The sequence below is a fragment of the Eptesicus fuscus genome, chromosome 3, assembly GCF_027574615.1.
Source record: "Eptesicus fuscus isolate TK198812 chromosome 3, DD_ASM_mEF_20220401, whole genome shotgun sequence".
NCBI classification, from domain to species: domain Eukaryota; kingdom Metazoa; phylum Chordata; class Mammalia; order Chiroptera; family Vespertilionidae; genus Eptesicus; species Eptesicus fuscus.
In genome coordinates this window covers 73,731,892-73,755,049 of record NC_072475.1, presented here as the reverse complement: position 1 = coordinate 73,755,049, position 23,158 = coordinate 73,731,892, and the positions used below count along the sequence as shown (strand labels likewise).

At 35.5% G+C, this 23,158-nt stretch overlaps 1 protein-coding gene and 1 non-coding gene across 10 annotated transcripts in view; both read right to left on the bottom strand.

Annotated features, from left to right (window-relative positions):
- CBLB (Cbl proto-oncogene B) overlaps nucleotides 1–23,158 on the bottom strand; it is a 238,865-nt gene that overhangs the window by 201,270 nt on the left and 14,437 nt on the right. For 8 of the 9 annotated variants that reach the window (XM_054714013.1, XM_054714016.1, XM_054714020.1 and 5 more), the window contains one exon: nucleotides 21,435–21,685. In XM_054714013.1, coding sequence (XP_054569988.1) covers nucleotides 21,435–21,685 — 251 coding nt within the window. Of the gene's footprint in view, nucleotides 1–21,434; nucleotides 21,686–23,158 lie in introns of those variants that run through there. The other variant, XM_054714021.1, reaches the window with a different exon arrangement.
- On the bottom strand, nucleotides 13,821–13,923 carry LOC114228529 (U6 spliceosomal RNA). Its single transcript, XR_003614676.2, has one exon. It is a non-coding gene; the product is annotated as a U6 spliceosomal RNA (small nuclear RNA).

Sequence of the window (23,158 nt, the reverse complement as noted above, 5' to 3'; positions counted from 1 at the left end):
AAGCAACATTTCCTATCAAAGCCTTTTCCTCTGTAGATTAATACTTTCTCCTGAGTCAGCAATACAAAGATCTGAATGTTTTTCTTCTGCTAGGAAAAGTGTTGGCAACCTTGATACAGGATCAATCTTAGGAAACATCATATAATGACAAGAAAGATTAATCAGATTTTGTTGTGGGAGACAGGAGACAGATGAGAACTACATATTTCTTCTTTTAAAAAAACCATATCTGTCTCTAAACGTTTTTTTTAAAAAAACAACCCTGCAGTCTAAGTAATAATGCAAAGTTCCAATCTGTGCTTTCTATCCCTCCTTTATTTGATCATATATTTTCAGAGATAAAGCCATTTTAGGTTACAAAGTGAGACACATACTTGCATGTAATCAACTGCTTATCTCATGAGCCTAATGTGAAGCAAGTCTACTACAACTGTAATTAGGGCACAATAAAAAAAAAAATCACCAAATTGATTCTTTCAGGTGTTGAGTGCCCCCTCTGCAGAGGGTACATGGTCTAATACAAAGCTAAAAGTAGTGAAGCACTGGAAATACAAGGCAGTAGAACCAAACTTCAAAACAAACAGCTAATGGGTTCATTTGAAATATCCAAATTGCAAAAATTTGTTATTTGAAAACGAAATGGTGTGGTACTTCCTTTCTTGGTGACTTCCTTTCTTGTCATTTTTTAAATATATCCCCATCCCATCCCGCATCAGAAAACATAACCATGCTCATAGTTGAAAAGTCAGAGAGCAGAAAAGTATAATAACGAAAGAGAAATCCCCAAGTTTCTATCCTGCTGAGATGCCCAAATCCACAGAACCCCCAACACAATAAGCTTTCACATATTCCTGAGCTGGGTGAGTTAAGTTTCATACCTTTAAAATGTCTTCCATGACTCCTTGCCCTGCCTATATCTAAAACTGCTATTCAACCCTCCAGCATCAGCTCAACTATAATTTCCAATGGAAGTCTTCCTTGACCCCCACTTGAGTCCTGAGGACTCTGAGGGTCCCTTAACTAGATACAGGACATCAAAGAACCAAGATAGAACTGTTTCTACACTACCAACTAGAGTTTTTTGACAAATAGTAAAAGCTAAAAAACTAAAGTGCCAACCCTCAACTGTTCAAAAAAATGCTTTAAGAGTATGTATTTCAGTTGTATCTTAAAAGACAGGTAACATAAATGGGAAAAACAAGAAACCATCAGCAAACATCTATAATAATAAAAGTGTAATATGCAAATCAACCAAACGGCCAAACAGCAAAAGGACCGTCAAGACAACCACGCTGTGACACTGTCGCCAGGCCAGCCAAGGCAGGTGCCATGCAACTGGTCGGGGATAGGGGGGTCTGCCTCCGCCCCAAGATCACCCCGCAGAGGGAGGCCCAGGCCACTGGCCAGCAGGGCAATCAACAGGGGGGCTCCATGATCGGCCCAAAGAGGGAGGCCCAGGCAACCCTCTGTGGGGCAATCGATCGGGGGGGGGGGGGGGGGGAGAAGGCGCAGGGGGGGGAGGGGGGAGAGGGCAGTTCTGGGGATCCGGGGATGTGTGGTGAGGGATGTAGGCAGTGCCAGGCCAAGGCGGGTGCAGGCAGGGGGCGGGGCCGAGAAGCCTGCAGCTAGGGCGGCGAGGCCAGCAGCTGGGGGAGGAAGGCCTACCCTTGCATGAATTTTGTGCATCAGGCTTCTAGTTGATAATACTAACTGAGACAAGCTACTTTAGTGGTCAAAGCAGACCCATCTAAGGAGGTGTTAGGTACACTTAGATCTTTGTCCTTGGCTTAAAAATGTGAAGTGTTGGGGAAGAGCTTTTCAGGAAGGGGAAGCAATCTGAAGAGGCAACAAGGTGGAAAAAGACCTTGGCTCAATTCAGGAATTGAAATTAGACAAATGAGGCTGAAGTTTCAATGTTCTTCAAGAATAAGCAAGAGAGAAACATGGTATTTTTTTAATTATTTCAAATTATGGAAACCAAATAAAGCAATAAGGAGGGAATACTGTAGTATGGAATATTGAGTAATGGATGGAGGTAGAGAACCTGGTTCCAAAAAGTAGGGTGAAGCCAGAAAGCTAATCAAAGCAGTTTCAGGTTGATACAACTGGAAAAAAGGAACCACTGAAAACTGTTATAAAAATTATCTGGCACAATATAATTAGAATATAAAGAATGGCAATTCCTTCAAGAAAGTATACAGTAATGACTAAATATTATTCACCTGTTTTAGGAAGAAAGCTGTGTATCAAAGACCCCCATATATAATATATTCATAATATTATGTTCATTAACTTAAGAGTTACCACCAAGAAACTACTCAATTGGCATTAAGAAGCAATATATCATAGATGCAGCAGGTTCCAATTTCATGCATCTCAGTAAAACTTTTAAATATGCTAAATTTAAGCAGCAAAGTACAACAAATAATTAAATATGTGGAAAGTGGTTTCAATGCAGTTCTGATGGTTCTATGGTATTTAGTTCTACACTAAAACATTCTAGACAGTGGTTCTAATTATGGATCAGCAGGCCAAAGAGTAATGCATGTGACTTCAAGGCCTTTTTCACTCTTTCTAAAATGTTACATGAAAACACAATCCTCAGCTGATTAAAAGAAGTATCATATAAGATTAACATGCTCAACTGAATTAAATTTCTGTGGCTTAATAATTATTAAATTTTTCCTTCCATCCCCAGAAAGAAAACAAAAACAAACCAACAACTCCTGTGTATAGAGGTTCAATCACACCTGCCTAATTTTATGGTGCTCCTTAAATAGCATGTATCTTGAGATTAGTATACATTCATCCATTGTTCCTTTAATACATAGTTACTGAGTACCTACTATGTGTAGAAACTGGAGTAGGCACTGGAGAGGGAATGGTGAAGAAAGGAAATTATATGAATTATTACAGGTTCTGGAAAGAGAACAGAGCACCCTGAGAGTTAATAACGTGCAGAATAATACAGAGTGATCGGTCAAGGAAGGCCTCTCTCAGGAGCTGACATTTAAGCTACGATCTGAAGGATGAGCAAGAGTTAGATAGCGGAAAAAATTATCAGGCAGATGAAGCTGTGGCTTATGTGGAGGTCCTGAAGGCCTGAAAAACTAAAAAATGTTAAATGCCTGGAGCACAAAGACCTGAGGAAAACTGTCTTGAGATGGGGTTACAAAGGCAGATAATGGAGAAATATAAGTGATAAAACATTCATATGAATAAATAGTGCTTTTTGTCGTGTTATTTCTCAAGGTTATTGCCATCACAATTTCCATTCACTTCAACCATATGGTCTTATATAATGAGACTAGATTTTGAGGCCAGAAAATAAAAACTGTAACTCATTCAGTTGATGGCTATGGAGAGATACGAGGGTCTTACTTCAAGCAGAGGAGTGAAAGCAGACCAAATACCTTTCTCTGGGACAAACAGCCTTATTAATTTATTTTACCAGTTAAAACTACTAAAGACAAAAAGACTTCAAGATAAAAAGACTGTAAGATAAAAATGAGTGGTTTTTTTCTTTTTTTACAACTCATTTGACTTGCAGATACTCAGTAGGATATTTTCCTTCTGCATGAAATTAGTTTCATTTTCTGAATAAGAAATGCTATTAAGACTTTTTTTTTTTCAGTATCCAGGGGTATTGTAAGTATAAATGTTTGAATTCAACTCTGATTTGAAATAAAGTAAGACTCAGATTCCAAAGCATTTCCCTTAGAATTCAAACATTTTTATTATTCATGGAAATTTCAAAAGTCTAATATGCTTCTCTTTTAACCTTTTGCACTCAGATGTCGAATGTGACTCGACACGGTTAGCATTAGAATAAAGAAATCGAGAAAAAAGCAAGCGAGTGCAAAGGGTTAAATTTACTGAAATCAATAATGAACAATTTAGAGACATGTTTTTTTAAAAAATCTTGAAGCAGCATAACTTTTAAAATCAATATTCAGTTTTCTCTGAAAAAGTTACACAATCACTAAAGACCAATGTTCCAAAGGATTTAGAACTTGATAATTAAGTAAAATCTTTAATTTAAAAAAACCCTGAAAGTTACTATTTTATCTAGATCTTAAGATTACCAGATCCAGAATAAAATGACCTCAAATTATCCACTAAATAGCCCACTGTTTTGTTACTAATATTTTTTCTTACTGCAAAAGAGATCTTTAACTTTACACCATTAAAAACTTTATCAATCAAAACATCTTCACTGTATACTTAAATGAGGAGAAAATGTTTATGTTTAAGAATTGGGATAAACTTTGATAATAAAAAAACAGGTTATATAGAGAAAATCTAGCTTAAGTAAGAATATCAGGACTCTGCACTTCCTTTACCCTATTGATTTCATTTGGAGAAACAGTTTTTAAAACTCCATAATACAAAAGTACAACAGACATTCTGATATTAATTTTCTAGGGCTTTTACTCAGAGTCCAAGGAACTGCTTCTTACATAGTTGTACACAGTAGTTGGTATTTTTCCAAGAAAACAATGCTAAATGCTATTTAAACCACCAAAAGAGCTAAAGGAAACACAAATATATTTCTAGTAATAAAGAGAAACCAGAAAATTAATACAGGTAAATGGGGGAAGAGGAATGAGCTACATAATATTGATATCATGTTGTAGTTAAAACAAATTTTAGCACAAAATTAACTATGTAAGTTGATTATAAGTGCAAAATGAAAAGGAAACAAAAAGGACTCACTCGTGTTAAAAATCATTACACATAATGTGTGCAGGTCTTTTCAAAATTATAATGTTATCTTCTCTAAGTTTGTACCAATTAAAGAAAATCGCCTTACAATTTTCACTTTACTATGACCATATCACAAGAGACTATAGTCTCCATAAATGCTGTAATCTTGAGAGGAAAATCATCTATTGGATCTTTCATGGGAAACTTACTTTATTCACTGAATAAACCATGAATGCATGCTGTGCCCTGAGCTGGTGAGTTATACAACTGCGTAATATTTTGCAACTGAAGGAGAGTCTGCCTTTTGTGTGTCACTTGTTAACCTACATGAACTATCAGCACCAGACATGTTTCAAGGCTATTTTTATTTTAATGGTAAGAAACAAATGTTTTTTTTCTATTATCTTCATATTATTTGTACAGATGAAAAGAAATATGTACTTCTACAAAGAATAAACTAAGATACCTTTATATATTAATTTATTTTCCTATAACAAATAGTTCTAAAAACTAGCTTCTATCTGAAAAAAGTAACTGTGAAGTCACATTTTACAAAAATTATTTGTGAAAACTGAAGACTGAATTTTGAATTATGTTAACGACTACTTTTTCACAGTAAAGAAAATCTCTAGTAGAGCTGTGGGAAATTAAAAATAATCATAATCACCATGAAGAAAAATGAACATGAAAACTTAACTTAAAAATGTGATAAAATACCCGAAAAAATTTTTAAATGTTCAAACTAAATGAACTTGATTCTGAACTCCCATTAGAAATTTAAAACGGTATTATGTAAAATTAAGTAGAAAAAGAGCTTTACTCTAAGGCACACTGGGACCCAGAAAAAATTTCATATTCTTAAAAATATAACCTCTAGTTCCAGATGAACTTTCAACCACATGCAATTGGTTGACATATTAAAATACATGGTGTACATTCTGCTCTGTCCAAGCTTCAATGACCTGCAGTGAATTGGAAACTACCTAAAATAACATCTAATTAAAATTCTTTATAGTAGTTTGAGATTGTAATACAGCAAATAAAGTCCTTCTCTCTCCTTGTTTACCTGCCATCTGTCTCTTAAACGTCAAGTACTGAAAATGCTACAAGAATTCCAGTTATCTTAATCCCATATAAAGAACTGTTTTAATTTTAATCTCACATAAATAAATAATTTTAATCCACATAAATAAAGTAAAGAAAGAACTGTTACATAATAGAAAATTATCAGCAACATAAGATAGCCACACTGGTCTTTAAATGTATTGGTTACCTTGAGTGACTAAAGGAAAACACTGTTTGCCTTCTTGTGTCTCATATATAAAGCTTTATTTCCCAACCTTAATATCATGTCCAAGATGTACTAGGACCACCATGCTGCACAACTCCCTGGAGTGCCATTTCTCCTAGGAAAGAGTAAACGTGTCAAGACAGATCTGCCACCTTCTCTTTGTTAATGGTTTCTAAAAGCGGAAGATCCATTCCATCAAGTCCAGGAGTCCCGTCCTCTGTTTCAGATGGTACCATCTTCCTCCATCCCTGATCAAAACAATCTATCATGGTTCTCTGTGTCTAAAACCAACCTCAAAAAATGAAACATGAACTTAGCAGAGTCCCCAATCTTACCATAACGAATTAAACTGAATTTTATTATGTAAGATGAGCTATCAAGATAAATTAAAAAGAATAATTCAAGGAGGTTCCAAAATTAGTTTACAGCAATACCTTGAACATACCACAGAGGCAATGTGAAATAAAAAAGAGTATACATGGTGGGGCACAAGTAGGTTTACAGTTGTGAGTACGCCAAACACAGTTTACTCTTGTATTATTACTTATTAATTATTGTATTATTTTCCATACAAATAGCTTTAAAAAACACACCTACTTTTGCCCCACCCTGTATATCTTAAGGATCAGTTTCAACCTCCAAAGTTATAGGAAGAGAATAACTATTTGCCAAATATATTAAAGAAAGTTTTAGTACTAAAATATGGCCTGGGAAAAGGATGGATCAAGGCCAATCAAAATGGTAAAGTTGAGATTACTGACATCCCACACTAGTTAACTTACAAAAACACAGAAAACCACGCCCACCTTGGTATAGTGAGTCAAAACAAACTGCTGACAAATCCTCACAGCTATGTGAGGGGGCACAACAATAATACACAGTGAGAACACACATGCCTGTTTTCCTTTAAAGTCTGTTTCTAAGTCTGCATGGTTGATAAAAAAGAACAGCCATTCCTTTCTTTAAAACCCCTGTCTACAGATTCAAAATGTCTCAGATGTCCATGCTCCTGCTAAGAAAAAGAAAAAAAAAAGAAAAGAAAGCAGCATATATGGCAAAATAATATCTGATCCCACCCTCCAAGCTTGCCTTTAAGAAAAAGAGATAGCAGTTAAGTAAATACATAAATACAAATAAAATGTTACCTAAAATCTGAAAACTAAGTTTCAAGTTTAGAAATTCTTATCTGTTTTGGGGAACACCATCAATAAGAACACAAGAGGCTTACACTAATAAGCCATTTTTTATTTGTGCACATGTACTTATGCACTCTCTGAGGAGTCGTAAATGCTATAGCGACCATCTGCTACACAGCAAGCTATAAAGAGGATAGAGCACCTCTGTCAATAATACGTGCCAGATGAAACCAGACTATTCATGTCGAAAGCATAGATTTTTTGGAGGATTCCCCAGTTGCTGAAAAGTCCTGTGTATTCAGAGTCATAAATACAACATAGCACAGAAACAAAAACAGTCTTTGAAGAAATGTTAAAATAAGAATAAGAGGAAGTGAAAACACTCATAAGAGCTCAGAAGGAGAACTAATCTGTCAGTAGGAGAGCCGTGAAATATGCTCATTACCATGCATACGTTGGGGGAATAGGCAGGATGGTGAATTTTTGAGGGATGTATTTTATAGGTGCTAAGGGAAACCACAAGGACATTCCATTAAAGAAGTGCTTCCAAATCGTAGTAACCACCAACTTTATCCAAAAATATCACAACATTAAAGACAGCTTGTATACACATAGAATTAAGAATTATTTTTAAATATAATTACTCTAAATAATGGTACTAGCGTGTTTTTTCCTTCTAAAATCAATGGCCCTCATTGCCAAATCTGAAGCAGCTGATATTCAAAGTTAACGTACAAATCCAAAAAGGTAGCCTTTGCCCACTTTATTGGACACTTTCCCATGTAACACTTTCACTTTCTCCTGTTTCCAGGCCCTAGTAGACAATAATCAAGGAATAAATCAGGTTTTTCAAATAATCCTACAGCAATTCTAGAGAAATAATCACCGATTTTTATGAGTGTTTGCCAACTATGGAATACTGTTCTAGATACTGTGGGAGATACATAGGAGCAAAAAGTGGCTTTTGTCTTTAAAGAATTTGAGACATTTAAAATGACTTTTCTTGCCGAAACCCGTTTGGCTCAGTGGACAGAGCATCGGTCTGTGGACTGAAAGGTCCCAGGTTTGATTCCGGTCAAGGGCATGTACATTGGTTACGGGCACATCCCCGGTAGGGGGTGTGCAGGAGGCAGCTGGTCTATGTTTCTCTCTCATCGATGTTTCTAGCTCTCTATCCCTCTCCCTTCCTCTCTGTAGAAAATCAATAAAATATATTTTAAAAATAAATAAATAAATAGATAAATAAATAAATAAATAAAATGACTTTTCTTACCACCATTTTAAAAAGATAGAAATATTTGATAATATATAGTTTAGTGCCACATAATTGCTATAGTCTGAGGAAAAAGATTTTGGCTACAGCGATCAGAAACTGCTAAAACAAGATGGGGATGGGGACAGAGGGGGATTTTTGGCTCTATCAAGAATAAGAAGGATCTGCATAAAGGGAGGCACATAGAAAAAAAGAGATAAATTCTAATGATAGTGATTAGGCCAGAAACTTTCAACCTTTTTCATAAACTAATTACTAAAATTTTGCGGCACACCAAAAAATATATTATATATGCTGTCGCTCTGACAAAAAAATAAGTATAATATTGATTCATTCATATTGGACGACTATTGTTGTATTGCCTGTTGTCACTTTTGTATTTGACAATCTAAGGGAAAAGGGGTCAGTGCACTTCACTAGTCAGGTATTGCATGTTTTAAAAATTCTTGTGGTGCACTAGTTGAAAAATCACTGGATCAGGCCAATCTGAAAGGGAGAGATAAAGAGAATTTCAATCCTTCTTTTTCAACAACGTTCCTTCAAAGGCCTTACAGAAATTTATCTTTCTCGGGGATTCTTTAAAATAACTTACAACTGTGAGTGGATCCCTGTGGTGATGATAGAGCAAGCTTAGTAAAGTAAAAAAGTTCTGAACGGATCCAGGATTCCAGTCCCCTCTGTGCCACCTCAATGATCCCTCATTACTATGTATATAAAATATTATTTGACTTGGCAATTCTAAGAGCAGGCAGGTTTATCAGAAATGGCTAGGGTATTTTTTTTAAATGTGGCTACTTTGAACCCAACTGGTAATGACAGAGGTACTGTAGGAAGTCAGGGGTCTGTACTTAATCATTAGGATTAGAATACATCATCTGGTCCAGGGACTATGTAGGGAAGCACTAGACCAGATGACCACCAAAGACATTAGTAACATATCTTAGGTTCAAAAAAAAACCTACAAAAGAGTTTAAATTTACTGTGCTTTAAAAATTATCATATATATCAGAATACTGACATAAGATAGGAATTGGGAGTCTAGGGGGGCTTTAGCTCTCAATCACTGACTACTTGTCATTAACTTTTTATTGTCCTTAAAGCAAGCATGTCAAACTCAAAGGCTAACATGGGCCAAATAAACAAGGTTTAAGTTTATGTGGGCCGCAAAAAAACAAAAGCTTCAATTTTCATAGAAACATACATTTGTTTCGATAGAGACATGCTGAATACAAAGGGCTGAAATAAATGAGTAATCCTTAACATAAAATAATAGAAAATTTTCATAAAAATTAATATTTTTTCTTGAACATTAACTTACCAAACACTGAATAACTGCACAAATTAATGAGCGTAATGCAAATAAACCTATTTTTCTTGTTCTCCAAAAGCAAAATATTTCTTGTTGTGTATACCAAACAAGTCAGTCCAAGACTAATAACATGGCAATCGGCTGCTAAAATATTCGCTGCTAGTATTAGTAGAGAGAAATGGCGCGCCTGTGCGTAAGGTGCATAAGAGAAATGAATGCAATACAATTATAGTAATCAGTCACTAGTGAACGTTGTAGTTTGTTATTAATAACTAGAGGCTCCATGCACCGGTGGAGTCTCTTGGCCTGGCCTGTGGGGATCAGGCTGAAACCAGCTCTGTGACATCCCCCAAGGAGTCCCAGATTGCGAGAGGGTAGTTCTTGGGTGACGTGCCCCGGAATCGGGCTTCCTCCTCTCTGGTTTCGGGTGTGTCACCCTAGAACCGCAGTTGCCAAGTCACAGCAGCTCGGCAGCTCCTGCACTGAGCATCTGCCCCCTTGTGGTCAGTGCACATCATAGCTACTGGTCAGATGGTCAGACAGTCAGACGGTCAAACAGTCAGCAGGTCGCTTAAGCTTTTATATGTATAGATTATGTATAACAGGATATTGTAAAAATTCAGTTAGGAAATTTTTATTAAAATGTTTCTTACATACCATTATATTGGCTGGGCCACAAAAATATTCATTGTGGGCTGCATGCTGCTCGCAGGCCGCGAGTTTGACATGCTTGCCTTAGGATCACATTGGTCAGTAATTATAAAGCATTACTGGCAGAAATAGGAAAGAAAAGAAAATCAAAACAAAGAAAGTGTTTTTTAAATGCCAAGTTCCTAAGACTGCCGTAGATTACATCAATAGTGCAGGGGTCAGTAAATTATGCAGTCTCTGTGGCAACTTCTCACTTCTGTCATTGTAGTCAGAATGGGCAGGTATCTGTGGCACTGAAATTTTGTTTTGTTTCTTTCTTTCTGGATCTGACCCACAGGTTGTAGTTTACCAAGTACTGATAAAATGGAAAAAAGTATGTGATACATTAGCAACTTCAAGATTTCAGATGCTTTATAAAAACAATTTTTACATATCCAACTGTGGGGAGAAGAAACTAAAGTTAGAATTTTATGGAAAAAAACACTCACAAAATTTGGTAAGGAGACTGTTCTGTTTCCTAGGCCTTGAATCCATGCCAACTTCCCTTAATCAGGTAAATGAGACCTGGCTGACCAGAATGCATTCATTCTTTAGTCAGAGTAAAGGTTTCTGAAATTTCTGGAAAAGGATAAACCTGACATCTTCATATGCTGTCACATTCACAGAAAAATCAATATACCTCATTAAAAAACCTTTAGAACAAAAAGTGAAGTGTTTGCACAACTGCAAAATAAGCTAACATTTTATTTCTATTAATATATTTTTGGGGGAAGTATTTAGGTAATTTTTTCTATTAAAGGAAAAAAAACTCATCTAGAGAAGTTAAAAGCTTAAAAAATCACAGCAAGGTTTCACTCACATACACACGGGGGGGGGGGGGGGGCGAGGCGGGAGGAGGAGGGAGAGAAAGGCAAGCTTGAGAAATGAAACTTTAAATAGTCCTGAATTTAATATATAGAAGCCATCTTGTTAAAAAATACAAGCTTGTATTTACTGACCATTTGACATATCTAATCTAATAATAGACAAATATGCAAATTGACCGCACCTTCGCTACACCTAAGCCACGCCCACCAACCAAGCCACGCCCACCAACCAATCAGGACGAGTATGCAAATTGCCCCAACAAAGATGGCGGCTGATTTGCATATCAAGACAGCATCCAAAGAAGCCAAGAGCTGCAAAGGGGAGTAAAGCTTCGAAGAAGCAAGCAAGCCAGGGGGGCGGGGGGAGGAGAAGGGAGGAGCGAAGTCAGGGCCGTGGGCGAAGGGAAATGAAGGCGGGCTGGAGGAGAAGGCGGGGCCGGCGGCAAGGGCGGAGCGGAGGCGGGGCCGGGGGGGAAAGGGAAACGCGGGCGGGCTGGAGGAGAGGGCGGGGCCGGTGACAAGGGGGGGGCGGAGGCGGGGCCGGGGGCGAAGGGAAACACAGGCGGGCTGGAGAAGGCGAGGCGGGCGGCAAGGGCGGGGCGGAGGCGGGGCCAGGGGCGAAGGGAAACACAGGCGGGCTGGAGAAGGCGAGGCGGGCGGCAAGGGAGGAACGGAGGCGGGGTAGAGTGCAGCAGGAAATCCCATTGCAGGAATTTTCCTGCAACGGGAAAGCTAGTAATATTAATACTGGTGTAACGAAGATGAGAAAACACACCTCATTCTCACAAGTATAAAATGTGCTAAGTGTTCAAATGAGTCCTCCTGAAACAAACTTGAAAAAGGGTTTACAAGTCCGCAGAGAGGTTCCAGGGCAGCTTTTCAATCCATGATAAAAAGAGGACAGGCATATGTGGTGCTACCCTTCTTTCCTCAGTCTTGTAGCCTTAAAAATACGGAGCTGCAGCAGAAAGTCTACAACCATGAGGTTCTAGAGTGAGGAAAAGCACAAATACTAAGCAAGGGGACTGCAAGATCAGAAAGACCTTGGGTGTTTCACAGCACTGTTGAGAGATATACAGAATGGGCAAAAGTAGGTTTACAGTTCCCGGTATGGAAAAGACATGTAGGTTATGATTATTACGACAGCTTTATTCAATCAAAAGAATGTCACAGTGCAACTGTAAACCTACTTTTACCGACCCCATATATCCCTAAATATGTAAGCTACTGTTGGTTAGGTATCGTTACTTTTATTTCTTTTTCTTTATTGATTAAAGTATTACATATGTGTCTTTATCCCCCTATCGCCCCCCCCCACCTCCCAATCATGCCCTCACCCTCAGCCCCTGTTGTCTGTGTTCATTGGGTATTGTTACTTTTAGCCAAATGCATTCCTAAGTGATGCAACTTACTCAATCCATGTTGATAAACACTTGTAAAATTTTGACCATCCAAAATTTAGATTAATACGTTAAGCCAAGAGTTGGCAAACTATGGCCTATAGCACAAATTTAGTCTAACACATGGCTTTGTAAATAAAGTTTTATTAAAGCCATTCCAATTCATTTACATACTGTCTATGCCTTCTTTACTACTCTAAAAACAAGTTGAGCAGTTGCCAGAGGCGATCTGACAAAGTCTAAACTATTTACTATCCAGCTCCTTACAGTTTGCTGACCCTGTGCCATTTTTAGAAACAATTATTTACTCTTGTTTAAACTAAAAGTCTTAAATTGATTCTCTGAAATCTTAATTTGAAGTCATACTTAAAATACTTTTTATCTTATTATCAGAGACACAAAAAGTGAATGTGAATGTACCCTTTTCTATGCCATCAATACAGAAAACACCTCCCACCTCTTTTTTTTAATTTGCAATACAGAAAACTTTGTAAACAGAGTTAGTGGTGATAATGTAAGTCATAATTAAATATTTTAATTAATTCTCCAGAGTTTATCACAAAATAAAAGAATGAAACAGAAATTCTTAATCAAAGATAATCAGGGCTACTAATATTACAACTTTTAATTAAATGTATATATTTATAGCATTAACAATTTCTAAAGATATGGCATTTTATACATTAAAATCAGTAAGACTGTCATAACAATTTACTTATATATAATATTTTATTATTGATAAAAGTTGAACTTTCTATGCTTTTCAAAATATGTGTAAAATTAATGGATAAATTCACCATGCTTTTTATTATAAACCTGAAAAATTACAAAATATTTAAGCCAGAGGTCTTTAAAAAAGAATAATTTTAAGACATTTTGTTTGGCATTATCTTCTACCAAGCGAAGTTTTCATACTTTCGTGACACACACTCAAGTTTCAATTTTCTCCCCCTCCTTAGTATAAATTTTACATTACCATATTTGGTCACTTAGAGTGAATTTTGTCTTTTAAAAATATATTTTTTTTAAATCCTAACTTCCACCCTACCTATGAATGTGACCTTATTTGGAAATAAAACCTTAGTAGACATAGTAAAGTTAAGACAGGGTCATTATTCTAGGCTGATCCAATATAACTGGTATTCTTGTAAGAAGAGAGAAATTTGTTTTTGTTTTGTTTGTTTGTTTTTAATATGGAACACTTCACGAATTTGCATGTCATCTTTGCGCAGGGGCCATGCTAATCTTCTATCGTTCCAATTTTAGTATATGTGCTGCTGAAGTGAGCACAAGAAGAGAGAAACTTGGACACATGCAGAGAGCAGAACACCAGGTGATGACAGAGACCGTGAAGTTATGCTGCCACAAGCCATGGGATGCCCGGGGTCACCAGAAGTGGAAAGAGTCTTGGAAACACCTTTTGTTCTTCAGTGGTCCAACCAAACAACACAGGCAATCTCAATCTCTTTATTATTTGAACTAGAGGCCCAGAGCATAACATTCGTGCACTGAGGTTTGGGGGGAACGGGGTTTGCCTCAGCCCGCCTGCGCCCTCACGCAGTGCAGGAGCCCTTGGGGGAGGCTTAGGCCTGTTCCCTGCTAAGCTGGGCCTAAGCCAGCAGGCGGACATCCCCCAAGGGGTCCTTAGCACTGCCATGGAGGTGGGAGAGGCTCCTGCCACCTCTGCTGCACTCCCCAGCCATAAGCCCAGCTTCTGGCTGAGTGGCGCTCCCCCTGTGGCACTTCATTGAGCGTCCAGTGCGCATCATAGTGACCAGTCATTCCACTGTTCAGTCAATTTGCATATTAGCCTTTTATTATATAGGATTCTGTAATGACCTCACATGTGAATCTTGAAAACTATATGTGTTTAAATGCAAATTAAAACAAGAACTGAAGTTTTAACTATGAATTTAAAGATACCAAAGATTAATATTAAAAACGGGCTTAGAAAAATGAGTATTTCTGAAGCACTGTATCGCAAAACAGGACAAGACTAAATTTTTATGACCTGCTCAATTAGTGCTTGATGCTAATCTGTTTGAATTTCTGGAAACTTCACTTCTTCATTAAATCACTGAAACACACACACACACACACACACACACACACACACACACAAAGATGCTTCTAGGGCTAGATTTCCAAGCATTCCTCAGGGCTATAGGATTATCACTGCAGCTTGTCTGGTTTATAAACATACTTTAATTTAGTTTTGTAAGAAACTGCCAAAGGAGCTTTCTTTAACTAAATAACAAATCAGCCACTTGAAAGACATCAGTCATCAACCTTCTCTGTGGGAGTATTATTATGATGAAACTAAAAACAGGCATTCTTTCTTAAGTACTTCTGGATTTTAATTATCAAATTTGAATGTCACCAGATATTTAGTGAAAGGAAAACATCAATTTTAATAAGCTGCCTTAAGACTGAAAACATAAAAGGTATTCAACCATAAAGCCAAGTTCACTTGAGTCTTGTGAGTTGGCTTACAGTAATATAATAGTTAACACTCTCAGGAATTTATAAACATTTGATGAACTCTATGCTGCAAGAAAAAAAAAATCTCCAATTTTAATATCAAAATACCATGTGTGTATAATATATAATTTGACTTGGAAGGAAATTAAATGCATTGCAATAAAAATTTTCACAGCTAATAAAACCAGGAGTTGGGGGATGGTATTAACACAGGACTGAAAAAAAGTAAATAAAATAAATAGCAAATAAATGGATTAAGTGTAAACATTTTATTTAAAAACAATGGATTTAGTTTAAAGTTATACCTAATAACTTGTATTCTTTTGTATTTTGAAATTGTACCCCAAAATGGAAACTGCTGGGGAAACCCCTTTCACTTTTTACTTACATGAAAATCAACAAGAAAATTACTTTGTATCTGGTTAGCAAAGAAGCATGGATATTTAGCCATGAAGTCTTTAACAGTCAGATTCTGCAAGTTCTCACCTGCCCACCCTCACAGACTTCCTTTGTTTAATTTGACATTTGTCTAAATAACTCTTTTGTGGCCTCTACTTTCATAGTGTGTTAAAGAAATAAACTCCTTCATTTCCAAACTTTAGAAAAGTATATTCACATTTCCCAGATGTCTGAAATATGAATAAAGGCATTCTTATCAAAACTTAATAAACTTTTTACTCATTTATGATAAATCAATGTCAGGAAGATATGCACGTTTTCTAAAGAAAATCCCATTTCCTACCTGGCAGACACACGTCCACTTAAAAGGACTGACTAGTATTTTCCTCTAAATCCAAGTTATAGATTGTAATTTTAAAATATTAAAAAGTAATATTTTCATTCCTCTAATCTTCTGCTAAAATAGAAAAAAATGCCTAGGATACAAACAAATATAGAAAAAAGTTAAATAGTAACTATGTATGTTTACATTAAAATACTTGTGTTCAAAAAAACATCAATAACCTATTTTGACTTATTAAAAAATCATTTTTTTCTACTTGCACTTATCCCAAGAAATGCAAAAGAACTGCAATTTTCACCATTTGTAAAATTAAAAAGAGAAATAGACTAGGTTAATTTTTAAAGTATAAAATTATTTTTAAAGAGTATAAGCCATTCCCTTTCCTGTATAATAAATATTTCATAGAATAAATATCATTCGCTAGTGCACAAATTATTTAAAAAGAAAGACATAATTCTAAGATTAATTCTCCTGCAAATAATTACTGTGATAACAAAAACAATATTTTTACCATAAACTTACTGAATTTGAAAAACTATAAACTGATGTAGCAACAGCAGCATTCATCTGAAACAAACTACAACTTCCTTTTATGATGTCGAATGAAATATCTGAGCCAAAAAATATGGTGAATATCCAGAAAATAATTTAAAAGCTGAAAAAACAGATTAGAGTCAGAAAACCAACAAAGGTCACAAAGACACTTGGGGCAGAAATGGCCTCAGACCGTGAGATTGCTGTACTCAGTTCAGCAGCACTCTTTCCTCACTTCCTGCTCCTATGTACAGAGCTGCCTAGGAGAAAATGTAGAACTACGTGACACTACAAACAAGGCCATTAACCTGTGAGGTCCAGTAGTAATTAGAACTATTACATAAAGCCCACATTGTGCAAACAGGTCAATCTCTTTATGTGGTTAAACTGAAAACCCATGAGGAATTTCAGAGCTACTTCGATGACCATGTAACCAGCATGTTTTGTGTTTATACAAACATAAATATTTAAATTAATGCAACATTATTCTTTGGCCAAAGCAATGTTATCATACAGTGGTATGAGGAAAGAAAGTAGGTTTGTTTGCAGCTTTGTGTGTTGTTGTCACTTTTATTATTATTGTTGTTGCAACTAATGTTTTTGATTCAACTTTCAACTGAACCATGTATCTTTAATATGTCACTTCCACAATGTTTTTGGTACACTAACTCATAAATTACAACACAGATATAAACAGCAAGCCAAGTGATCTGTAGTCCTTTAGCAGGAAAGGCATTTTATTAATGTAACAGGTTATACATTTTCGTTTCTTCAGCCAAATGGTCAGTGGAGAAAAGATTTTTTCCTGAAAGAGTTTAAATAAAGGCTATCCTTTTCTAGAACTAATTTTTTGATGTCAAAATACTTGTAAAAAAACATCTTAATTGGAGTGAATATTATTATACCAACTATACAAACTATGATTTGTTTCTATAATACATGTGCACAAGAAAAGGTACAGGGCTTTGAAATGACATAAAAAATAACACAACATCTATGTGTCACTCTCTGGCACAAATATTTTAAAAGCCTTTATTTTCTTTACAGATAGGTTATCAAACACAGAGCTATTTAACACCTCAGTCAACTTCTGGTTTTGTTTCAGTGGTTGTAAACCGAAGTGTGGGAGGGAAAAATGGGTTGTAGCACTCTGATTCACTGAAACAGTTCTAAAACATGGAAAATCTGAATATTGTTAGGCCATAACCTCTGGGTGTTCTTAAAAACAGTGCCCAACCATCAGGCCTTGCAGAGCCTGTGATTAATACATAACTTTTTATATAAAAAAGTACATTTTATTATTAAAATGGTCATCTGATGAAACTGCCAGTCAAGTCACCAAAGAAAGGCATCTCCATCAGTGTTAACATTTGTCAGCGATCACTACCTTCATGCCCATTTGCTTCTGCCACTAACACTTTAAGCAATAAGATAAGTTTGTCTTCTTCTCTGTGCTTCAAACTATAAATTTCCCCTTCTCCACAAGATCCCTAACCCCCACTCCACACATATGCACAAATGTTATGTGTGCCAAAAATCACTGAATTACTCTTCCAAAAAAATACCAGCTCAGAATGGTTTAGACACTCAGCTGGAGAAGCACTAGCTCAGGGAGAGGTTCAATTATAAGTAGAAAAAAGAAAAAAAGAAAAAAACCATGGAGGAAAAGTGATACTAGAGAAGGAAGAGGTTACTGTAAAAGTCGAGCAAGGCATGCAGCCTGCCTCTACAGAAGTCACTATTCCACCTATTCTCAAAGCAAGAAGCTTGCACTATGTGCCTTAGGACCTATTTCAGTAGTAAATAAATGTATCTATACTTTCTACCTCTTGCCTTCTATACAGGAAATACATTTTGTGGCATTTGCTATATTTATCTTTCTATTTGTTTGTATTTTTATTACATATATGTTAAGTTGCTTTAAAAATTCAGACTACTCATATTTTCACAATCAGTTAAAGCAGAAATAGTTCAAAATTGATACATGAATTTTACCCATTTGCCCTTACATTTAAAGCATCCACAGAGTCTATTTTTGATACAACTGGAACATTAAAATAAACATTTTGATTCATATACTCATCTAGCATAATTTTCTTCAATAAAGTACTAAATCACTAGAGAAAATACTGGTTTACACAATGAACTCCAAATTAATATTTCTACTATAACTGTCCTACATTTTTAACCTAATAATACTAATGTCCTTAGTGACATCATTTGTAGAATTAAAAATATATATAGTTTAGGGAATTTATAATATTCCCAATAATTAGTGTATCATACATGTAACAGCCATTCTACTAAATAGAATACTCTATTGCCTAACAACTATAATCATTTTTTACAGTTTTTTATATATTCTGTAGAACAAAATGCCCAAGTGCTCCCATATACAATGGCACATTTCAGCCTCAGTTTGCATTTGGAATCCTAAGGGAATCTGGAATTGAGAGTAAAAACATATTACTACCAAAAGACACGTAAGTCAAAAATCTATATCCTTGTTACAATGGACCAAGAATTATGATTAGATATTTATCAAATGTAAATTTTGTATAAACACAGCTGGCCACAGAATACTATCAGAATATGGGAGATGGATGACAGTAAAATCTAACTAGGAATGCTAGACAAGCACAAAAACTAATAAACTTTGTCTTAAGGTTGAATTTAGGAGAGTGACAAAATTTAGACACTTAAAACACAGAATTTAAAGAGTAGTATCAATGTAATCAGTCAGCATTATGCAATCTATCATCATCTATAGAAATCTACACACAATCAACCAAAATTTATAGAGTCCCCATGATATGCTCCTACACAAAAAGTCACAAATATAAAAATTTATAAATGAAATAGTTTTTACAACTAATGAGTGAGCAAATGTTTCAAGTTACTATAGAAGATGTAAAATGTGGGATACACGTTTACCACACTACATGTTACTACAACCAATTAAAACACTGTAATCAACTCAAATTCCTGACCTAGAAGTTACACACCTTCTCACTGTCCTAATACCCTAAAATGTAAATTTTAAGGGACCAGGAAAAATTTCAGGGCTACTAAATCTGAATAAGAACTGTAAAGATATTTCTAGAAAAACTTAGTTTTATTAGATCAATGGTAGAACTACGAAGTGAAAATATAGTTTTAAACAAATATCTGGCATCTCATAATCGTGGCCATTCTTGAAAGGCCTAAGAAGAAACAATCACTACGATACATCTCTACCTTATTTCTGGCTCCTTCTGGCAATCCAAACTGCCCTGGGCAGTCCTGGGGAACAGTCTTAGAGCTTTAAGCTAAAAGGCAATTGGAAGATTTACCACCTTCAAGATATGTAAACTGTGGTCCAAGAATATTAGGTGATGAATCTACAGTTATAAAATTGGCTAGAATACTATGATTATGTTAGGGTTCATCACTAATTTAGAGAGCAGATTATGAATAAGTAAATCTTTATGCCATTTGACATTTGGGAGAGGGTTTTCCTATGTTAAATTAGATAGTTTTAGTCTCTCTGGACTATTTGTTATTCTGGTTTTTACAGATAAATTCAGAGTCTGCATACCTAGGTAAATTAATTTTCTCTATACAATCATATGTCTCATTAGGCTAATTTTTCCAACCTGAAAGAAACATTAGAGGTTTCTTAGAGATTTTTCTATATAGAAAAGGAAAAGAAAATCCACAGAGGTTATCTTAAACTGAAATTCAACTTAACTATGTTAAAACATTATATATTTTAATTAATACTGTATTTGTTTTTCAGTTTGGAAATCTAAGTAGCACTATCAGTGAATATTCCCAATATATTTAAAATATCCTAGAAATCAAATGATTTATTATATTCTTTACTTGGTTTAAGGTAGATCATAAAATTTAACATTAAATTAGCCAAACAACAAAGCTTTAATGAGGAGTCTCTAATTCAAAAATTATGGCCACAAAATAAGGAGTCAGTTGATATCTCCTCCACCCTAGTCCAGTTTCTCACTTAATTGACAAGTATGAGAATGGAAGCTACATCTCTCACGCACATCTACCACACCCACACATTCAGTCAAGACTCCATCTTAGAGACAGTGTTTCCTATATCAAATGCTGGTGGATGTGGAGCAATAGGAAACCAGTAGCAATGTAAAACATTACAGCCACTTCGGAAGACAGTTTAGGAATTTCTTACCAAGCTAAACATAAGCTTACCATAAGATCAAGCAATCATGCTCCTAGGTATTTACTCAAAGAGCTGAAAGCTTATGTCCACACAAAAACCTGCATATGAATAATTACAGCAGTTTTATCAATAATTGTCAAAAACTGGAACCAAGATGTCCATCAACAAGTCAATGAATAAGCAAACTGTGGTATACCCATGTAATTAGTATTATTTAGTGATAAAAATAAATGAGCTACCAAGCTATGAAGACATGGGGGAACCTTAAGTGCATATTGTTAAGTGAAGGAAGCCAGTCTGAAAACATTACATTATTACATACTTTCAACAATATGACTTTCTAAGAGGGTTAAACCATACTAAGGAGCAAAGGGTATTTTATAAGCAATGAAACTATTCTAAGATGATACTGTGCTAGAAATTACATGACATTATACATCTGTCAAAACCCACAAAACTGTACGACACAAAGAGTGAACGCTAATACAAACTATGAACTTTAGTTAATAATTCTGTATCAATATTGGCTCATCAACTGTAACAAATGTACCACACTATACAAGATATTAATAATAGGAATAACTGCATATAGGAGAGAGGGTACTTTCCAAGTAATTTTTCTATAAATCTAAAACTGCTCTAAAATATATCTATTTTAAAAAATAAGAACACTCTCTCACAAATTAGCTATTATCACAAATTTTTGTAAAACTATAAGATCTAGATAATGTGAAAAGTGAATACACAATTGAAATGACATTTCCCCAAAGTAAACACATTTTGACATTTATGCTACCTGTGAAACAAAAAGCAACATAAATGACCTTTACACTTAAGAAATAAAATCTGAGATAGTCTTACCTGTCCTGTGACTGCTCCTCGTACATCCTCTCCTTGCCTTCTTTAAAGAGTCTTATGGCCCGCTTTGACTTTTTCATTAGACTATCAATGTAGATTTTAAAATATTCATTCTCACTGAGTTGGGCAAGTTTCTGGTTGTCATCATATTTATTCAATATAAGTCGTAAATGCTGATATGTATCAGGTAAAATATCAAGTATATATGGTGGGCTATTTTTCAACTGAAGTTTGGGATTTTGGCACAGTCTGACCTGAAAAACAAAGACAAAAATAAAACATTTCATATGAACCACAGATACTTTCTTTTATAGAGAAACTTAGTAAACTATGTACTATTTCTTCACTTTCCATAGTATGAATTTTGACTTTAAATTATTAACACCAGTCTACAAAGAGTTGACAAATATCTGTATCTATCTTAATACAATTAAAACCTATTTCCTTCTCCTCCTATTCAGTTTTTTTTATTGAATTTATTGAGGTGACATTGGTTAATAAAATTACAGGCAGTCCTCGGGTTACGTTGGACTCGACTTATGTCATTTCGTGGTTATGTCACCATCTCCCATTTATATAAAAAAAAAGTTCCATCATTTCAACGTATGTACATATGTGCTTTATGTTTTTTATTATTTATTTACCACAAGTAAAGGTCAGGAATTATCTTTCTTTTAATTTTTTTTTACTGTTTCACTTCATTACTGCTGTGTATGTGCTCCATGTGAGTGACGTAGGTGCTTATGTAGGTGGGTTCCGACTTATGGCGAAAATCGCATTACATCGCACGTAGTAACAGATCTCCGACGTAACCCGAGGACCTACTGTATATAGGTTTCGGGTGCACAATTCTATAGTACATCAGCTGTATACTGTATTGTGTGTTCATCGCCGCAAGTCAAGTCTCCTTCTATCACCATTTATTCCTCCTTTTTGTTCTACTTTCCGCCAACCCCTTTCCCTCCAGTAATCACCATACTGTTGTCTGTGTACGTTAAGGTTTTTTCTGGGTGGTTTTTGTTTGTTTGTTTTTGTTTTTTTGCTCAGTTTTATTTCGGTCATACCTTTACTTTCAAGTCCTATAGTTTTCATCCTCTCTTCTACAATGTCTCATTATTCATGACTTAATAGAACTCCAGGATATTAATTATTGCATACCACTAACATTCTCTTTTTAAAATAAAAATGAGGAAATGAGTCTCTTCTGCTGGTAACCAATGTCTCATATCTATATATTATTTTACTACATTGAACTCCTAGGTAAAATGCTTTTATAGATTTTAATTAATGTTTTATATATTGTTCTTAACCCTAGGGAGAATAAAACATAAGTGCAATTTTAATAACTGAGTTATTAGGTAGTAAATGGTGTCAGGTTAGAACGAGTCTTTTCCACCTCCCCAGATTATCTACCATGCCTATAAACCTGTGTTACAGTATAACCACTCAGTCATTCCATCAGGTGCTGCACAACCCCTGGGTGTTTAGGGCTGCCTGCAAAACTGAAAATACCTTCTGCTAGCAAGAAAAGATAGTAACTCAACTAGTACATTCACTTTCACATGTTCTTGTGACAGAGTATAAGGAACCACCCGATTATTTAATTAAATCATTGGGAATTGCTTAAGATCATACATAGAGTGAACTTGCAAAATGTACACATACAGGCACATTTACTGAAAAGCTAATGAAGAGTAAACTTGAGGGTCCCTCATACACCTGGCTCT